At 48.3% G+C, this 21,136-nt stretch overlaps 1 protein-coding gene across 1 annotated transcript in view; it reads right to left on the reverse strand.

Annotated features, from left to right (window-relative positions):
• Positions 1–1,143: 1,143 nt before the first annotated feature.
• The window catches only part of CHMP4B (charged multivesicular body protein 4B), a 48,724-nt gene continuing 28,731 nt past the window's right edge, over positions 1,144–21,136 (reverse strand). Inside the window, exons 2-5 of the mRNA XM_079943646.1 lie at positions 7,822–7,999; positions 5,987–6,101; positions 4,806–4,932; positions 1,144–3,199 (exon numbers count right to left, since the gene is read on the reverse strand). Coding sequence (XP_079799772.1) covers positions 3,135–3,199; positions 4,806–4,932; positions 5,987–6,101; positions 7,822–7,999 — 485 coding nt within the window. The 3' untranslated portion in view covers positions 1,144–3,134. The remainder of the gene's footprint in view (positions 3,200–4,805; positions 4,933–5,986; positions 6,102–7,821; positions 8,000–21,136) is intronic.

Genomic DNA, 21,136 nt, shown 5'->3' on the forward strand with positions numbered 1-21,136 from the left:
CACTTACTCAGCAACCATCCCCTCTTCTTCCTTCCTGGGTTTCTGGAGAACCCACTTTAGTCCAGATATCAAGCGGGCAGTAATGGGCTCCGGGAAGGGAGGCCCCCAACTGCACCCCGAGTGGAGGATCCTGTTTGGACCCCTTTGTCTGGTCCCCACTTTCCCAGATACCTTTGCAGCAAGAAGTGGCCATGTGACAATTATGGCCCATGAGACACAGGGGTAGTTTGTGTAGAGTCTTCTGGGAAAGGCTTGCCTCCTGCTAACCTGGGCGGAGGTGAAAGAAAATCTGGCTACTGCTGCTCCTCCTGCCTCTAGACCCCGGGTGTGTGATAAAGGACCGTCTCATGACCAAGAGGCAGCAAGCCAGATAAGGAAAAGCTAATGTCCATGGGGAGCAGAGCAGAAGGATACAAAGAACCTGGTTCTTGAGGACACAGTTGAGCCACTGCTACAAATCCAGACTCCCCCCATGCCCCCACCGCCCCCATCCAAACCCCCGGCCAACATAAGACTTTTTGTGTGTGTGTGGCCACACTGCATGGCCTGTGGGATGTTGGTTCCCCAACCAGGGATCGAACCCATGCCCCCTGCAGTGGAAGCACAAAATCAACCACTGGACCTCCAGGGAAGTCCCCAACCTAAGACTTCTTGTCCTGAGATTATTAGAATATAAACATCTTGAGGGCAGGGCCTCGGTCTGTTGCATACACTCCCAGTGCCTTGAACAGTGCCTGGCAACAGGAGGTGCTCAATAAATAAGTTTTGAATGGATAAGTAAATGTCTTTACTGCTTACATCAGTTGAATCTTCTGTAGCTTGTAGCAAAGGAATCCTGATACAGTCGCTTCTCTCTCCAGCCTGAGAACCTCCAGAGAGCAGGAAAGGGACTGGGCATTACTGAACAACGCATCCCACAGGCCCGGCACGAAGCCCACATCTAGTAGGATTAAGCAGCTATTTCTCAGAGGAGCCCCAGACACTGCCCAAGAATTAGCTTCGGGCCTGCCAGAGCTGGAGGCTTGGATGTGCCAGCTCCCCTCACCTATTCCTGGGGTGAGAAGCCCCTGAGGCAGTTGACGAGAAGAGCATAATGTCCACTCTACATTTCCCACACTAAATGATGCCTTCGGACCACCAACTGTAGGCTGAGAAGATGGAGTATGGCAGCAAACATTGCCACTAGATTCTTGTTGAGGTGGAAAGAACTTCTGAGAACGTCCAGACCCAACATCCAGACAAGTCATGAATTTTCTGTGGTCAAGTCCTGATTCTAAGTGTGGCAGCCCTGGGAGGAGGACCAGTGAGGGGTGAGGGGCAGGGCAGGAGCAGCTTCTCAGACAGGACATCTGAAATGATCTGGTCCCGCCCCACTGTTTCACAGATGGGAAAACGTGATCCAGGGCAGGTGGACAGCTTGACACCCAGTGAGCGATGGCGTGTTTAATTGTGAACTCAGGCTGCCTTTTTTTTTTTTTTTGACTTGTTTCTTTTTTTTTCTTATTTATTTTTTTATTGAAGTAGAGTTGATTTACAGTGTTGTGTTAATTTCTGCTGTACAGCAAAGTGACTCAGTTATACACATATATACATTCTTTTTTATTTTCTTTTCCATTATGGTTTATCCCAGGATATCGAATATAGTTCCCTGTGCTCTACAGTAGGACCTTGTTGTTTATCAGGTTGGTTTTAATCTCAAGAGGTTTGGGGATGGGTACTGGAGGGCGATCCTCTCAATTCTGCCAATTTGCATGCAGAAGGAGGGATGAATAGGCATAGATCCACTTTTCTGAAGGAGCGGGTCCACAGTGTTCATCAGATTCTTAAGGTAGTATAAGACTAAGGAAAACTAGAGACAGTGGAAGAGGCCGGGTAACAGTCACAGGGCAAGTCACCGCAGACCTGAGACTAGGACTTGTGAGCTAGATTCTCAGTCACTGCCCTACGCTTCCACCCCACAGGAAAGGCACCAGATGGGCCTAGTCAGTGGGCACACCAATGTTTCCAACAGGTGGAGGGTCTGTTGTCCTGCTGGCATTGCCCACGGATGCTGACGGAGAACTAGGGAAGACCCTGGAGCCACACAAGAACAAACTCACTCCTGAACTGTGCCCAGAGGGTCCCCAAGCAAGGTGAAGGTCACAGATCCATGGCTTCTGGAACCTAAACACATTTCTAGTAAGACACGCTCTGCTCTTGGTTCAAATTGTTGACACACATCATGCTCAAGTCTTCCATGTTTCTACAGACGCCACTGGATACGACGCTGGCCTGGAAAGGGCCAACTCCCAAAGCAAACGACAGAATGATTAAACACAATGGCAAAGTATGAAAATTAATCGAGATATTTAATAGATGGTGCAAACCATAACTTCATCTGAATATAAATGTATGCACATGTTTCCAATGAGTTACCTCTCAGTTATCACAAACAGCAACAAGGACCTTAGAGCTATGTTAGAAAAATGTATAGCTGGAATTTAACTCTAACAATCTCACACGCTCTCAAAAGAACACCATCCATTTCAAATCAGTGTCACAAACTCCAAAAAGACCAGGCGAGTGGGAGAGAGGAGTGGGCCAGGGTGGGAAACACAGGGGCCAGTACACACATGATGGACAGAAATACAGCTCTTGAGGAAACGAAAATCAGATACATTATTACAACCAAGGACGAGGAAAAGCCTATGGCTTTAAAAAAATGATTCTTCTGCCAGTACCATACGAGTCTTACAAAGAGATGTGCGACAAGTCAGCTGACATAAAAGGACAGAGGCTACATTTTCAGATCATTTCAACTGCAAACGGTCGACCCTTTCCATTGAGGTTCATCAGTGGAGTTAGCGTAGTCCAGAAGCTCAATGTTGGATTTGCAAATACAGTTTATTTTACAGAAATTCAACATTATAAACAGCAGGCACCTCCCAGCCCCCCACCCCCCTCCCCCCAACCCGTACCGCTGGGTGCAGACCATGCTATGCAGAGTGAGCAGTGATGCAGCCCTACTGCTTTGGAGGGAGATTCGAGAGCGATGGAACCTGCCTGCACCACGGCCTGCCTGCCCCACACACGCACACGCCTGCCCGCCTCGCAGGCCACCAGAGTCTGTCTGGGCCCAGCCCGCGCTGGACCAGTTATATGGATCCAGCCCAGTTCTCCAATTCCTTCATGTCATCGTCTTCCTCTTCCTTCTTCTTGGCTGTGTGAAGAGAGGAAAAGCTGTTTAGTTTAGGAAGGCTGGCTGCAGTGTTCGCCACACACTCTGGCTGGATGCCAGGGCTGCGCTACATGGTGTCTACAAAACAGCCCCGCCCCTGCAGCCAGCCTCCTCTCCAGGCTATCAACAGACTGCTTCTCTGTGCCTAAAAGCTGCAACATACAACTCCAGATAACCAGGCACACTTTCCCCAGCACCTCCCCTCCCCCCACACCAGAGCCAGACAAAGCGGGGAGGACTCTACACTGAGAGTCCATCAGGCTCCATGCATGGCCTCAGCCCCAGAGCATGCAAGGTGGGGGCGAGAGGGAAGAACCCCGGAAGAGCTCTAATCCCCGCCCGCCACCCCCTTCCACCTCAAGGGCTTAAGCCACCTCTATACGCTGCTGGCATCTTGCTGGACGGCCTCCGGACCCCCTCTGCCCACACCCCACCCCGGGCAGCTGACTCGACTAGAGGGGCCACTTCCCCTTGATCTGTGGGAGAGTGAGGTGACACAGCCTGGTCACACCCCGCTCCCTGGCCTCTCTCTCCATGCCAAATCAAGCAGCTTCACCTCTTCTAGAAGTTCTGTGTGGAAAACTTCTACCCAAGGGTGAAACAGTGTGGGGCGGCGGGAGGCGCGGGCAAGGAAGAAGGAAGCGAAGGTTTTATAGAACCAGGTTTCTAAAAAAGCCAAAGCTGTTTCCTTCCTACCGTGGCAACCTCTGAGGCCCCGGCTTTTACAGGTGTGCACAGCACAGGATGCTAGACGGGGAGCAAGAGCTGTCAAACTCTCCCCTTGTTTGGTGGCACAGGGAAAGTAACTCTACAATAATGGTTCTCAACTGGCTGTGACCCGCCCCACTCCCCAACATCTGGCAAACTCCGGTGACATTTTTGGTTGTCAAAACTTGGGGAGGGGGCTTCCCTGGTGGCGCAGTGGTTGAGAGTCCGCCTGCCAATGCAGGGGACACGGGTTCAAGCCCTGGTCTGGGAGGATCCCACATACCGTGGAGCAACTAGGCCCGTGAGCCACAATTACTGAGCCTGCGCATCTGGAGCCTGTGCTCCGCAACAAGAGACGCCGCGATAGTGAGAGGCCCGCGCACTGCGATGAAGAGTGGCCCCCGCTTGCCACAACTAGGGAAAGCCCTCGCACAGAAACGAAGACCCAACACAGCCATAAAAATAAATGAATAAATAAAGCGAACTGTCAACAAGTAAAAATAAATAAACACTATTAAAAAAAATATATTAACTCTTTAAAAAAAAAAAAAAAAAAAAAACTTGGGGAGGGGGATGCTACTGGCATCTAGTGGGTGGAGGCCATGGGTGCGGCTAGAGATCCACAGAGCACAGGACAGGGCCCCCTCCCAGTCCCCACCCGAAGAATGGTCTGGCTATGTCAACAGTGCCAAGGTGAAGAAACCCTGCTCTACAGAGAAACTAGGAAAGAGCAGGTGACACTGTCTTTAGGGCTGTCACAACAGATCCTATCTGGTTCTCAACTCTGGGCAACTCAGGACCCAAGCTGAAGCCAACCAACCACAAGACTACCCACCACGTGGGTCACGGGTATGTCATGACTGTGGCTAAAAGTACTCACTGGGTTTTGATGGTAGGGATATAGAAGGAACATTTGGTAGAGGGACTGTTTCCGGTCCACTGATTTCCAGCAAATTCTTGTCTAGTTCCTCCTGTTCTAGTTCTTCTAATTCTGCCATGAGCTCATCCTGGTAAAAGCAAACACAAAAATGAGAGACAACCTTGGAATCCCAGCCCCTCCAGTGGTACCTCTTAGCTGATGGCTCAGGGGATGGCTCATTTTTTAAAAGCCCCACAGCCCCTCTAAGAAGGTCAGAGGGGAGATGAACTCCAGGTCCACACTCTGTGACTCAAACATCCTAAACATACTTCCACTGGTGAACGTAACACACTATGAGCTATTATTGCTGTCTACGTCTGGGGCCCCTGCACCAGGCTGTGAGCATCCTGAGGAAAGGGACTGTATTTTATCATTCCCATTTCCTTATCTCAGAACTGGGCGCACTGAGTGAATGTTCAGGAATGTCTGCTGAATTGAAACGAACTTGACTAGTCCATCAAACTCCAATCTGAAAACATGAAAAGCCTGGTGCTGGGAGCCAAGGGTAAGAGCCACAGGCTGTTTCCTCAGCTATACAGTGGGAATCAGCACAAAGAATTAGGTTTGATGAAGAGAGCCTGACCTTCAGTGCACTCAAATCTAAGGCAGAATGAGGTACAGGGCCTGTGACTGTATTTTAAAAACCTAAGAGACCCAACGTTCTAATTGCCACAGCAGAAGTTGGTAGGTGGCCAAGTTCCAGACAGATCCTTCAGGGGGGATCAGGTGTAAATGTTCCTTCCTTGGCTTCACCTTTATCTCACATCAGAGTTGTCTGAGGGCAAATCCTGTAAACTTCTCCAGGGCATGGTGGCCTCAGCTGCCCCAGCTCTGAGCCCAGGACTCACCACGGAAAGGTGCAGGTAACTACCTGTTGAAACCAATATTGACCTGAAGTCTGCTGAGGGGTCCTAACAAAGGCTCCTTTACTCCACCTAAGCTCCCCAAACAGTGAAAGCAGCCCTCAAAACCCAGAATTAGGGAGGGTTAATACCATGCCCTGTCTATGTTCAAGTCTCTGGAGGGACGAGAACTGGTGACTTCCAAACCACACATTCCCTGCCAGAGAGGCTTCAAGAGCACATCAGAGGCAGCCCAGGAATCATTTGTGAAACCTGTGTGATCTGCATGAAACCACTCACCTCGTCAAACTCTTCTCCAAACCCTACAGGCTTTGAAATAGCTGTTGAAATCTCTTCTGCAAGTTCCTGCTGGTCAGCAATGTCCTGCATTAACTCATCAACTTTATCGATGTCCCTTTAAATGAAACAGACAGATGTCATGTTGGACAGTCTGTGTAAAGAGGGCCTGTGAGGCAGAAGCAGAAGCCCCGCTCCCCGCAGTCTGCTGCCCAGCCCCAGCCCCACAATTACTCCCTCTGAGGAATTCCTTTTTTGTCTTTACTTTGTCTTCCTCCTCCTCTTTAAAATAGAGGATCACAGAACCAAGAAGATGGAAGCATCCTTAGACATCGCCTAGTCCAACACCCTAAGGAAATAAGGCTTGGTAAAGTTAGGTGCCATTGTCAGGGTCTCTCATGCAAGCTGGTAAACACGTTGGATGAGACCATGGGACTTGAACTCCTGGGCCAGTAGCTCTTCAAGCTCAAGGGCAACTCTGCACCGGGGGAGGTAAAATCACAAATCATAAAACAGAGCCACGCCATTTGACAGGCCCTTCCCGTCTACACAGATCCACTCATGGCTCCTCTACTAGGCCCCAAAGGAAAAGCAAACAATGCAGAATTATTTTCTATAACACTGTCAATCATATAAACTTACAATTAATCAATATAATATACACATGTATACTTCAAGGCATGCACAGTATTCACTGAGACGTGCTGTGCGCCAGGCATCTTGGAGAACATGGACACGAAGCAGACATGGACCTCACTCAGGAGGCTCAGTCCAGTGAACATCCCCTCAGACGACAGCTCAGTTATTTCAAGGCTACTTTTCCTGCAATCCCACACTTCTAGAACAGGGATCAGCAAACTTTTTCTGTAAAGGGCCAAACAGTAAATATTTTAGAATTTGTGGGCCATACGATCTGTCACAAAAATTCAACCCTGCCACGTGCCACAAAAGCAGCCACAGACAATATGTATTAATGGACACAACTGTGTTTCAATAAAATTTTATTTACAAAAACTGGCAGCAGGCCCACAGGCTGCATTTGGCCAGTCCCTGTTCTACAGCGCGGCTGAGTACCCAAAGGAAGCAAAAAAGTGCTCCAAGCACCCCCAAATATACAATGCCAAGTTCAAGCACTAAAACAAATGCAGAATTTTGTTCTGTTTGGGAGAGGCCCTCATCTGGAGCCTAGTGTTACCCTGGCCTTTAATTACAAATATAACAAGCTCGGTTATCTAGTTTCTTCGGCCACTGTATATGAGAAGTAACCACATAAAGGAAGGAATGCTGAGGTCAAGAACACTGTCAACATGATAGCCAAAGCCCAAGAGCAAGGGGGGAGGCAGAAAATTCCATCAAAAACAGACCTAAGAAGAGAGGGAGTTAAAGCCCTCAAATGTACCACATTTTTCAGGACCCCTGACAGCATGAGGCGAAAGTCACGGGCATTGATTCTAATCCCAGTTCTATCCAAGTATACACAAACCCAAGGCAAGTCATCTCCCCTCCCTGGGACAAACTTCCCCACCTTGATGATCAGAGGCTTGGGTGAGAGAAACTTCTAAGGACCTTTCCAGCTTGAAACTCTATATTCATCCCAATAACCCTGAATTACTCAGAAAACACTGTTTCATTCCATGAGATCTGCTTCCGAGGGCAGCAGGGCACATAAACCATTTTAAAAGGAGTTCCAAAAAAGAATGCAAATTAAAACAAACTCAGGTGCTTGAATGGATAAGTCATGGGGTCTGCCCAAGGCCATGGCCCGGGATTGAGGCACTCCAGGGCCAGCACTGCCCTTCCACATGCGTGCCCCCCTCCACCAGTGGGTGGCCACGTACATGTTGTCGTGGGCAGCCTTCATGGCTTTGGCGGCATAGCCCATGTTCTTGAGCACCTCGGTGTTGGTGTTAGCATTCTCCAGGGCCTCTCGCTGGAACTCGATGGTTGACAGTGTGCCGTCGATCTGTGCCAGCTGCTTTTCATACCTCTTCTTGCGCTTCAGTGCCTGGAGGGCAGCTGCACAGGGGGAAGAAAACAGGGTTTCAGAGAGCCCAGATACAGGGCAGTGTCCTAGAGTTCACTGAGTCTTCCCCCTAACTGTGATGGGTGCACTTCAGCTTCTGCTTCCACTGTAACAGAGGGCTAATAATCTCTCCTACACGAAAAGCACATTCAATTTTCTAAGGAAACTATACTAGGGACTTCCTTGGTGGCACAGTGGTTAAGAATCTGCCTGCCAATGCAGGGGACATGGGTTCGATCCCTGGTCCGGGAAGATCCCACATGCCACAGAGCAACTAAGCCCACGCACCACAACTACTGAAGCCCATGTACTCTAGGGCCCACGTGCCGCAACTACTGAGCCCGCATACTGTAACTACTGAAGCCCACGTGCCTAGAGCCCATGCTCTGCAACAAGAGAAGCCACCACAATGAGAAGCCCGCGCACCGCAACAAAGAGTAGCCCCTGCTTGCCCCAACTGGAGAAGGCCCATGCGCAGCAACGAAGACCCAACGCAGCGAAAAGTAAATTGTAAAAAGCAGAAATTTATACAAAATTCAGACTTCAAAATGGAGCCAGGCACATAAGCAAAAGTTCACACACTTTGGTAACCGCACACACACAAATCAAAGCATGGAGGACACCCAGAAAAAGAATGTGCTTTGAAGTCAAATTGCCTTAGGTTCAAACCCCAGCTCTCAGACTTAGTGAGCTACTTAGCCTCCCTGATAGGTTCACTGTGAATGAGATAACATAACAGAAACACTTAGCACAACATTAAACATAGTGCACACCCAAAAAACCAGCAGCTCTAACTATTATAAAGCAGCTTTTTTTTTAAGTCCTCAGAAGTCATTGCTAAGGTAAAGTATCTTTTTTTTAATTAATTAATTTTTATTTTTGGCTGTGTTGGGTCTTCGTTTCTGTGCGAGGGCTTTCTCTAGTTGCGGCAAGCGGGGGCCACTTTTCATTGCGGTGCGCGGGCCTCTCACTATCGTGGCCTCTCTTGTTGCGGAGCACAGGCTCTAGAGCGCAGGCTCAGTAGTTGTGGCTCAAGGGCCTAGTTGCTCCGTGGCATGTGGGATCTTCCCAGACCAGGGCTCAAACCCGTGTCCCCTGCATTGGCAGGCAGATTCTCAACAACTGCGCCACCAGGGAAGCCCAAAGCAGCTTTAAAGTATCATTTTATGTCAACTAAATTACAAAATAATAAATAACGACTATAGCAAATACTGGGTCATTTGGGGTTAAAATGCTATCTCACACACAGCCGGCCACTGTAAATTGTTATAATGTTTCTGAAAAGTAACATGGCAACACACAGCAACAGCCATAATATTGTTTCTGCCCTCTGCCCCAGTAATTTCTTTCTGGAAATGTATTCAACAAAAGCAAAAAGCCCCATGCCTGAAGATGATAACTATAGCGTTCCCTATCACAGAAAACAGCACAAGTGAAATAAAGACAGAACTCCCTGTCAGGGACTAATCTAGAGTCTGACCATTTGGTCAAATCAATGCCATCATCACTCTCAGCCTCCTGGTGTGTTAAGGCTATAGGAGACAATCTTGTTTCAAGGTTCAGTCAGGGCAAGCAATTTGATCAAGATGACTTGGTAGCAGAGCAAGGGCCAAACCACACCTCCCGACTCAAAACCCAGGCTTCCCTCCCCTTACTATTTTAGTTCCCCTCTTTACACTGAAAAGCATCTTTAGCACACATCTAGCTGGGCAGCGAAGCCAGGAAGGAGGCTCTGCACAGAATCAAGCAGAGGAATGGGCTGCCGGCACCTGCCTTGGCCTGGACAGCACTAGCCTCACATACATATGTAGACACATATGCACCCATAAACTCGTGCCCCCCCAGCTCCATACCAAAGCCACCTCCTGCAGGCTGTAGGCAACAGTCAATCACCTCCCCAAGAGGGCTGTGGTTTCTCCATATGTCACCTGAATAGGTCCCGTACTCCTTCCACTAAAGCTCCCTGTTAGCCTAGGATAGCACCCTGAGAACCATTTGCCAAGGAAACAGGGCCTTGGCTTGCATGTAAGCAGTCCATAGTTCCTTTAAAAGCAGCAGACAAGGGCTTCCCTGGTGGTGCAGTGGTTAAGAATCCGCCTGCCCTGAATGCAGGGTACACGGGTTCGAGCCCTGGGCTGGGAAGATCCCACATGCCACAGAGCAACGAAGTCCGTGTGCCACAACTACTGAGCCTGCACTCTAGAGCCCACAAGCCACAACTACTGAAGCCCGCATGCCACAACTACTGAAGCCCGTGCGCCTAGAGCCCGTGCCCCGCAACAAGAGAAGCCACCGCAAAGAGAAGCCCATGAAGCCCGTGCGCCACAACGAAGAGTAGCCCCTGCTCGCCACAACTTGAGAAAGCTCGCATGCAGCAATGAAGACCTGATGCAGCCATAAATAAATAAAAATTTAAAAATAAAAGCAGCAGACAAAAACCACCAGGAAAATTCCTCCAGCCAAAGGATAAAGCAGGCTAAAGAAACACTGCTAAAAATCTGAAGAACAATGAAATGTGCCTCTAAAAGCTGAAAAGCCATCCAACCCGTTATCTCCCTCATTCTGGTATGAATGGCCAGATGGCCTATGACTTCAAAAAATCCAACCTGCAGTCACACCCAGGGGTCCCCAAGACCCTTTACTGAACATCTTCACCTTCTGCTAGTACTAAGCCATGCTTGCCAAGTAAGTACCTCACAACAGCAACCCTTTAAGGTAGAAATGACCACCCTTTTTAGCAGATGAGGAAACAGGTTCAGAGAGGTTCTGTAACTCAGGTTACCAGGTGGTAGGCAGCAGAGAGGGGATTAAGCCAGGTATGGAACTCCAAAGTCCATGGGCTGCCATACTAACTGTTATGCCTCCCAATGAATGAAAAAGACAGGACCCTGCCCTGGAGGCACCATCCAGTGCAGCAGGGAGCGTCCAGGGAACTGTGGGATCACAGAAGAGGGAGTACATATCCAATCATGCCATTCCTTTGCTTAAGAACCCGCAACAGCTCCTCTGCCCACAGGACAAAGCCTCCACGTGGTTTAATGTAGCCTGCAAGGCCCTGCGGGAGGCAAGGGACTGGGATTTTCGCCACAAGCCTGGTTCCGGGAGTCCCAGCACCAGTTCCGAATCCCTTTGCCATTTGACCATCATAGCAGATGGAAGGCATCTGGGGAGAGTCCTGGTATACAAATGCTCAGGGCCTGGGGCTGCTTCCTCCTGGCTTCGCGGATACTGTGTTGCTTTTCCACAGAAACCAACTTAGACACACCCTAATCAACAAGTGATTCTCAAGCCTTCTGAGGCCCATGTCCCACATGTACCCCTTTCCCAGGTCCTCCTCAGCCTCCCCCATCACGCACAGCATAGCCCAGCCTCTAACAACTTGTTCACCAGTCAAGATTCAATAGGTGTTATGAGCGCCGGCTGCAATGATAAGCAAGCAGGGCGGCTGCTGCAGTCCTGCCCGCCTCCTCATTCAATCCTCCCGCATGGTCCAAGGGCACAGATCCCAGATCCACACCAACAAGACTGGGGATCAGAAAGGTGGAGTGGGGACTTCCCTGGTGGCACAGTGGTTAAGAATCCGCCTGCCAATGCAGAGGACACAGGTTCGAGCCCTGGTCTGGGAAGATCCCACATGCCGCAGAGCAACTAAACCCGTGTGCCACAACTACTAAGCCTGCACTCTAGAGCCCGAGAGCCACAACTAACTGAGCCCACGCACCGCAACTCCTGAAGTCCATGCGTCTAGAGCCCATGCTCCGCAACAAGAGGAGCCACTGCAATGAGAAGCCTGCATACTGCAACGAAGAGTAGCCCCCGCTAGCCACAACTAGAGAAAGCCCTCGAGCAGCAACCAAGACCCAACTCAGTCAAAAGTAAATACATAAAATAAATAAATTTAAAAAAAAAAAGAAAAGAAAGGTGGAGTGGCTCATTCTGCTGTTATGAGAAGAGGGGAAGCCTCAACCACTAGTCTGTATAAACCCCCAGGCCTCTGCTCTTCCCACACGGGCTCAGGATGATGGCAAGTGACACTGGGACGGTTCTCAAGAACAAACAACAAGATGACATTTGCCTTGCTTCTCAGTGTCCTGAGTGTAGTGGGAGCCTTGATTTTATACAGTTAGCTATGTTCTGATTTTTAAAACCATTCCTTGCCTGTTAACATCATAGGTTTAGAACAGCTTTAACTTTTGCTCGAATACATTTTCAACTGGCAGTGACTCCTTGCATGGCAATCTGGCATTTCTCTGCTCTACACCCCACTGCTAAAATCCCCCAAGCAATAAATTATCTGGAAACAAACACCCAAACATACCAGGGAGGTAAGCAAGAGTCCCCCATGAATGAAATAATGTTTATATTATTCATCTTTACAAACCATCATCCAACACAATGACTGGTACACAGCAAGTGCTTAATATATATTAAACTGAATCTCCAATTTCACCTGTTTTTTTAAGTTTTTCATATACTCTGCAGGGTCCCTCATGTGGGGTACACCCATATTTTACCTCCTGTGTACCTCTTACTCAATGGAGAAAAGATAACATGTCATTGAAACACTGGCTAAAACAGTCATTGGGCAGCATTCTTTCCCTGCATTCGTCCTGGTCCATAAAACAGGAACTTTTGCAAGGGCCCACCCTTCCCCCTGTATCCTCGCCACGAGGTGTGCCCTGTCTGAGGGGAGGAAAAGTCCTGAGTGAACAGCCTGGCCCTCTAGGTCTCCCCTTCCTGCCTGCAGGGTTCACACGGTCTCTTCCCCTCCTTGCAGTGAACTCTCCAGGAGGGCTTCTGGCAGAGACAGTCCATTTGTTTACCCCAATCTAAATCCTGTGTGTATTTTTCAGCTAGTTGAGAACCCCAAAGTGAAAGGGTAAGTGATTCGTTTCCCCCTTTCCATACATGGTTCATGAGTAGAGTAATCTTGAAATTTGACATGGGGTCAGCCTTTGGGCTGCGAAAATATGTGTAAACATAAATATTCAGAGCACTTGAACCACCCCGTATCTTACAAACATGTGGCACACTGGTGAAGTATAACTTAGGGCAAGCTAAATGAGTAAAAATGCCTCTCTTCCTGCAGACCGTTCCACTTCAAGTAAAACAGCCTCCATCCCAATCTTATTGCTGACCACAAAAATTTGCTTCTACATATAGCCAAAGCCAAAAGGGCCAGACCCAATGTTTTTCATAAATATGTGCTAGCTCTTAGTATCTTGCCTTGTACTTCTCTAAATTCCTCATGGTTGGTTTAAAAAAACAAGTACTTAGTTCTCAATACAAGGTTTTAAAAAAATGTAATCATGTGAGGTGATGCATGTTAACTGAATGTATTTTGATAATCATTTCACAATATATACATACATTAAATCATTACACTATATACCTAAAAATAATATAATGTTATATGTCAATTATATCTCAATAAAACTGGTGGGGGGGGAATGGAAAAAAAATAAAAACAAGTACTGGGTTAACAAGGAGTTCATCTAAACCAAATATTCAAAGAAGGTGCTCAAATAAATCCCTTTTCTGCCAAAGAACCCTGCCCCCCCACCCCGCCCCCCCTCCCCGCCCCCGCCTAATCATTAATAAACACAGTGCTTTAACAACTGAAATCTACCCCAGGCCAAAAGAAGTTTAAAAGGTTGCTTTTAGATGGAAAAAAATAGTCCTTGGAATCTCCATATTTAATTATGCCTCTGCTGGTTCCAAGAGAGTAATTACAGCAGCAATTACAGAATCTAATAACCAGCTTTATTGGCTCTGAAAGCTGAAGCAAAAACAACTCCAACCATGTTGAAATAAACATTGGTCTCCAGACAGTTGCTTCATTAGAAACTCTAAACAGCTATTTGAAGAAAAAATACAGAAGAGAGACCCTAAGAAGCAGAGAGACCAGTGGAAAAGACATTCACCCAGGATCAGAAACTCCTTCTGCAAGGCATCTGTTAGTGACTGGTACAGAAACCATTTTCAAAGAATGCATCAGTTCGGTACAACTAGGTAGGACATTCCTTTTTCCTCGGCAAAGGCAGACTTAAGACTTATCTTTTTAGAGTTGCTGAGGAGGGCAAGTTTGCCTGCCTGATCTGGGGGCATTCAGAATAGAGGCCATTAGCCCAGGGCATCTCAACAGATGCTAAGATCTCATAACTGTACACTAATGACTAATACACTGAGATTCAGGCATTGGGGAGAAGGAGGGTCCAGTAATATCCTCTCACTGAATGAATGATGATGTCTAGAGTCCTTTCAAAGACTCAAGATTCTACATCTGAATTCATGCAGCAGAAGGTGCAAGGGCTGGGAGACGAGGAGAGCGCTGGTTCTTTCCCACTCTCAGCATGAACTACATAGAAAACACAAACACACTCCAGGGGATACTTACCCACAAATGCAACGCTAAGTGAGAATTCGGAAGAACCTTCAGTGGCTTGGTCACAGCAGAGCTACTGGCAGGCAGGGAGCCGGTGAAGCTGAGGGAGCCCTGCTTTGCCCACCTCCAGCAATCAGTCAGATGCTCCTTGCTCACTGTGACCATGAATAAACCTCAGATGTTCAGTGTACCCTCAGCCAGGAGAACCACACCTGGCCCTCAAGCCACTAGTCACTTTGCTGGGGTCACCTGTCATCTGCCCTGTGTATGGGCAAGAAAAGACCTAAAGTCAAAACTACAAAGTTCACCACCAATGTCAAAGAAACCCATCCTCCTGCAGGGACGGTTATCAGTAAGCATCCCTGCACCACATGGCACTGGATGTCCTGCCAAACCCTGACCAAATGAGAGTTACAATCTTGGCATCAAAGGCAGAGGGGGCTTGAAGGATTCTCGGAGATCCCAAAGTCCAACCCATCTCATTAGAAACAGAGAAAAAATGATGCCCTGAAAAGGTGACACGGCCTGCAAGGATCCCACAGTGAGTTAGAGGAAGAATCAGGACTAGAACCCAGGTCTGCAGCCCAGGGCTCTTTCTACCACCTCAACTCTGTTACCTCCAAATTAAGTCACTATAAATAAATCAGCAGCTCCCCTGGCATAAGGAAAACAGTGTCCTAATGCTCTTTCATCCAATCATAAACTCTGCCTTTTGCAAACCCCATTTAAAAGCTCATGCTGGGACTTCCCTGGTGGCGCAGTGGTTGAGAGTCCGCCTGCCGATGCAGGGGACACGGGTTCGCGCCCCGGTCTGGGAGGATCCCACATGCCGTGGAGCGGCTAGGCCCGTGAGCCATGGCCGCTGAGCCTGCGCGTCCGGAGCCAGTGCTCCACAACGGGAGAGGCCACAACAGTGAGAGGCCCGCGTACTGCAAAAAAAAAAAAAGAATCCGCCTGCCAATGCAGGGAACACGGGTTCAATCCCTGGTCCGGGAAGATCCCACATGCCGCGGAGCAACTAAGCCTGTGCACCACAACTACTGAGCCTTCGCTCTTGAGCCCGTGAGCCACAACTACTGAAGCCCACGCGCCTAGAGTCCCTGTTCTGCAAAAAGAGAAGCCACCACGATTAGAAGCCGCAACAAAGAGTAGCCCCCGCTCGCCGCAACTAGAGAAAGCCCGCGCGCAGCAATGAAGACCCAACGCAGCCAAAAGTAAATTAAAATAAAATAAAATAAAAGCTCATGCTAACACATCTAAGAACCGGAAAGCTACCTGATATGCTCTCCTAAGTCCCCATTTAGAAGAAAAACGAATGGAAAAGAGGTGCTGGTCTGTCTGGTTCCAGAGGACTCTCTCCAGAATGGGTGCTGCTGACCCTGCCTGTAGTTTCAGAAGGCGGGGGCAGGACTGGGCTCTCATTTCTCTACCTTGTATAAAGGTGCTAGGAACCTACAGAAAGGTCTCCAAAACCAAAATGCCCAAAGTCAATTTTGTGTTCATCGTCACTCAGTGTCCCAGGCTCACCTGTGGAAAAGAGGGTCTCATCCTGCCAAAGCCTTAGAATGCTGTCCCTGACACTGCTGTGTTTATTCCCCCACAGCTGGAGAGTTCAGGCTAGAGGTGCAGACAGCATTTTTCAGAGCAGCCTCCTTCTCTGTGTTGTATCTCCCAGTTCCCCTGATTTGCTCTCCATGGCCTGGAGCTAATACACTCCATTTAGCAATGATAAAATAAGTACTTGTGTATGACCAGGAAAGCAGAGCCTGAAACCCTGGCTGACTTCATCAGCAAACACACAGGGAGTATAGTACTCCCTGCGAGGGAAAATTCGAGAGAGAAAGAAAAAAGCCGCTTAACTGTTTAACATGGACAGAGATGAAAGAAATAAGCCCCACTCAATTAACAATCTAACAAACTGCTTCAAAATCATTTAAACAGCAAACAGAAAGTATGTTCTGTAAAGAAAGGTAAAGGCAAGATAAGACACAGTCAAATAAGCTTAGGAAATGCGGGTCACATCAAATTACAATGGTCATTTACGGAGTCCAGTTGTCCAGCTGTGAGTTTCAGCTGCACTATCAAGTAAAGCCTAAGCAAATTACTTAACCTCACTAATCCTCATGTAATAATAAAACCCACCTCATAGTTATTGTGAGGATTAAAACGAGACATGTATGTGAAGCTCCTGGCCCTGGGCCAGACATGCACACGTGTTCAGTTCATGTTGGTCACTGGTATTACTACCTACAGGACTTCTCAGAGCCTATTTCAGTAGAAGAAGAACCAATACCACTACGAGTCCCTGTGCCACCACCCCCCAAAAAAACAGCTTGGGAAAAAACCATTTAATACCACCTTGATTATGTACCCAACACAAGCTCCATCAACCTCTGTCCTGGTTGACTTGTACCAGCACTGGGGCACAGAGAAAAGAGCACAGGGCTTGGTGTCAGAATCCTGGCCCTGGGTCACACTGGCCTGGGGTGAATTATTTCACCTCTTCATCAAATGGAAAATGGGAGTGATATAGCTGCCCTAAGGACAGGTGAGAAAGATAATCGCTGAAAATACTCAATAAACATGAGCATTTTCCTTTTCTGCCTCTCTCTTTCCTTGCCCGTGTCTGACATTCTCTCTGAGGAGCTCTGTATCTTCCTGTCCCTCCCCCAGCCCAGCGTGTCCCTCCAAGAAACAGTATACAGCTGAGGCACAGTGGAGAGAAATATCTAACAGCAGCTAACACCTATGGGGGGCTTCTTGGATGCCAGGCACCATGGCTTGTGCTTTATGTGCTCACTGGTCCCCCCCAAAAAATCCTACCCTATGTGGTAGGTACTGTAGTGTCCCATCTCAAGATGGGGAAATTGAGGTTCAAAGAGTTTATCGCCTGCCCAGGTCATACAGTTAAGCAGTGGCAAGCATGGGATCAGTGCCAGGCTGCCTCTCTGTAAAGGGCATGTTCTTACTCCACGAAGGAACGTCTACCCTGTACCAGCTGGCCTGCTTCTGCCTGAGTCTGGGGATCTGAGAGCCTCTGTGCTTCCCCGCCCAACAGATTCTACAAGCCAGCAGTCTAGCACCAAAGGCATCCAAGGGGCAGCTCAGTCTGCCCAGAAACTCTCAACTAATCGATAATCCATGAGAGTAGGCAGTAAAAGCCTCTAACAACAACAACAAAATTCTAGTGGATTTTAAATTGGTTAGATGTACACGTGACAAAATCCAACCATTTAATCAAGCCCTCTGCATTTGGGATGACAATTCTACATAGTTACGGAGTTTGTAGGGAGGCTTTTGTCTTTGTTTTAAAGAATAAATGTCTTCTTTCCTTGTGCTTGCCCTATCTCTTCCCTAGAACACAAGCTTCTTAAGGTTCTCAGGAGCCGAACAGCACTGAGATAGGGAAGGGGGGGGCATTCCAGAAAGTCCAACGTTGCCCTGTCATTTCTTCTGAGGCCAGTGGGCTGGGCCCTCTGTCCTCTCTCCCCGTAATGGCCTCCAGATCTTTTCCAAGACCTAAAATGACCTCCCCTCTGTATTCTAGAAGACCCAGAGACCACAGCTATAAGAACTTGGTAAGGTTTCTCAAACTCCTGTCACTTGTCCACTCTTTTTTTCTGTGTTAACCTTGACTGGAATGCCTAGAACTCTAAAACCAAAGGGTCCAGGGCTTGTTTAAGGGACAGCGAGTCTGGGACCTCCTCTGGGACTACATTTGGAGAGAGGTGGCAGTGACCCAGAGTAAACAGCAGATGATTCCAGAGTGGGCCAGTGGGAGTGGCCTGGGCCATGAGGAGGAAAAGAAAATGGCCAAGGGGAGCAGGCTCTCCCAGGGGAATAGTGCAAAGGCCTGTGTGGCTGCATCCTCTTGTCCCCGAAAGGACAGATGATGGCTTCCCACGGCTCTGCTGCAGCTGGGTTCAATTTGGGCAGGAAGAGGAGGTGTTCCACTTCCTAGAAACAGCAGGCATCCAGGAAGTACCTCCTTGTGATAAGGGTAACTCGAGGCCAGGCTGGGGAACTAGGATCCCAGGAAGGAAAGTGATCTGCCCTTGGTTTTTTTGTGTGTGTGTGTGTGCGCGGCACGCGGGTCTCTCCCACTGCGCGCGCAGGCTCAGCAGCCAGGGCTCATGGGCCCAGCCGCTCCGCGGCACGCGGGATCCTCCCGGACCGGGGCACGAACCCGCGTCACCTGCATGGGCAGGCGGACTCCCAACCACTGTGCCACCAGGGAAGCCCCTACCCTTGGTTTTTAAGGGCCACAGTCAGATAGCCTGTGTTCTGGGATCTAAGGCAAGGTTCTTTCCTGTATGGCAACCAAGTCACAGAATTTCGTTTAAACAGCTATCAGAGGCTAAAATTGCGCACCCATACAGTCCACAGATTCGTCTTAGTTGTCCCATGTCTTAATGCATAAATTTGATTTGAATGCACGTTTCACACAAAAATCCAGATTTGGGGCTTCCTTTTGAAAATGCAGATTTTCCGGCAACACTGAGCCCACACTGCTGTCTGGCAACAATCGAGTGGAGCTAAGTAGCAGTAGTGCTTTTTGAAGGGGCACATACGCTCCAATTCACCTCCGCACCCACCACTGCCCACCACCTTACACCTGACCACCCCACAACATCTTAGTTCTGGAGAACAACCTCTTGCCTTCAGGCAGTTACGGTCATGCCCAATTTAAAGACAGGCAATGGAAGCCCCAAACGTTCAAGAACTTGCTCAAGGTCACATGGTTAGAGGTAATGGCCAAGGAAGAATCCAAGCCAGGTGCCCTGCCCCTGGACAATGCTCCTTCCACTACTCCTAGGGAGACCTCTGACTAGACAGAACCTGCAACCCAGGTCCTGTGCTCCTGGATTCGGCTTCTAGATCTAACTCTGCCAAGACCAAATTACGTCACTTAGCAAGGCCCCTCATTTCTTAGGACCTCAGACTCCTCATCAAGGATATGAGAAGAGTGGATCAGTTCCCTCCTGAGGTCCTCCTCCAGCTCTAACAATATGTGAAACTATACAGCTCTAAGATTTCCTGTGATTGGTTGAAACAAACACAAAAGGTTGTTTCTGATTGACCCTGTGAGATCCCGAAAATGTAATTAACATCAATACATTTCCCGAGTCAAGTTTTTCCTGTCCAATGAAATTAGAAGTATCTCTTTTTCACAAACTGAGTTAGAAAAATCAGAGACCACTTCCAGCCTCTGAACTCTATTGCTCTAGCTGGGTGGAGGAAGTTAACACTCAGATCAAACATTAGCCACAAATATCAATCACAAATGTCATTCAAGGAGAAGAGGTAACTGCAGTTAGACTGCAGGCCCCGATGCCCTCATCCTCCATCTCTTTATAAGTTCTAGGACTACTGACATCCTCTCTCCGAAATTCATCTCTTCTGCCAGCCTCTGGGGAGATACCCTTAGCCTGAGCTTCCCCAGCCCCTACAACGATTTCTTCTTGGCTTTTTTTCCCCCTAGATTCTTTCCCTCCTCTTCTCAATTCCTAATAGTTGCATGGAACTCAAATCTTGGCCCTGCGTTCTTCTTTCATATACTAACCTGAGCTAACACCTATTCAGAGCCTTGTATTTTATTCCTTCATTTAATCCTCACAGTAAGGAATTAGTCTTTTTAGCCCATTTATGGATGAGGAGATTGGAGGCTGGAGAGATTAAGTAACTTGCTAAACTCTCAAAGCTTGTGAATAACTGGCAGACTCAAATCCACACTCCTGCTTCTAGCCAAGAAGAATGGTAGGGAATGATCTACCTCCCCACCTAAAAGAAATGAAACAATGGTTTTCAAGACACTGGACATCAGGCAAAAAAGGACAGCAATTCTGGGAGATGAGAAATAAACAAGGGGAGGCTTCCCTGTTGGCACAGTGGTAAAGAATCCGCCTGCCAATGCAGGGGACACGGGTTCGAGCCCTGGTCCGAGAAGATCCCACATGCTGCGGAGCAACTAAGCCCGTGCGCCACAACTACTAAGCCTGTGCTCTAGAGCCCGCAAGCCACAACTCCTGAAGCCCGGGCGCCTAGAACCCGTGCTCTACAACAAGAGAAGCCACTGCAATGAGAAGCCCGCACACTGCAACGAAGAGCAGCCCCCACTCACCACAACTAGAGAATGGCTGCGCAGCCAACTTCTTGGGGAAGACCCAGTGCAGCCAAAAACAAACAAATAAATAAATTTATTTTTTTTAAAAAAGAGAGATAAACAAAGTGAGCCCTACAATTGCCCCAGTTTATTGCTTTGAGTTTCCAGACTTCAGTGCAAGGAGAGAAAACCCAGGCAGACCCTGGCAGACTTCCTGAGCTGATGAGATAAGAGTTGAAAGTCTGGGGAGACCAAAACTGCTAGAGTTCACAGGAGAGCATACCAGAGAGGAGAGAGCTGCAGAGAGAGAACAAACTCTAGAGATCTGCAGAGAGTCCCCCTTAAGTATTCAGTAGAATACTGAACAGTACGTGTGTATGAAGAAACTACCTGTGGCCAGGGAAAGAACCACTTGAAAGGATTAGAGAAAACAGTACCAGGTAGATGTTCACATGGGGCTAGATATAGTGCCTGCTCCTTAGCCATACTGGAAAAGTCATAATTCACAGGACTTTGGGTAGCGTATTCAGAAGGGTCTTGTCTCAACAGCAGGAAATAACTAGTCTTATACAAGATAAACATTGCTGTGGGCCCACCTAACAAATCTTAAAAGCAAGACCCCAAAGGACAAACTGTTACCAA

Source organism: Stenella coeruleoalba, assembly GCF_951394435.1.
Source record: "Stenella coeruleoalba genome assembly, chromosome: 15".
Classification (NCBI taxonomy): domain Eukaryota; kingdom Metazoa; phylum Chordata; class Mammalia; order Artiodactyla; family Delphinidae; genus Stenella; species Stenella coeruleoalba.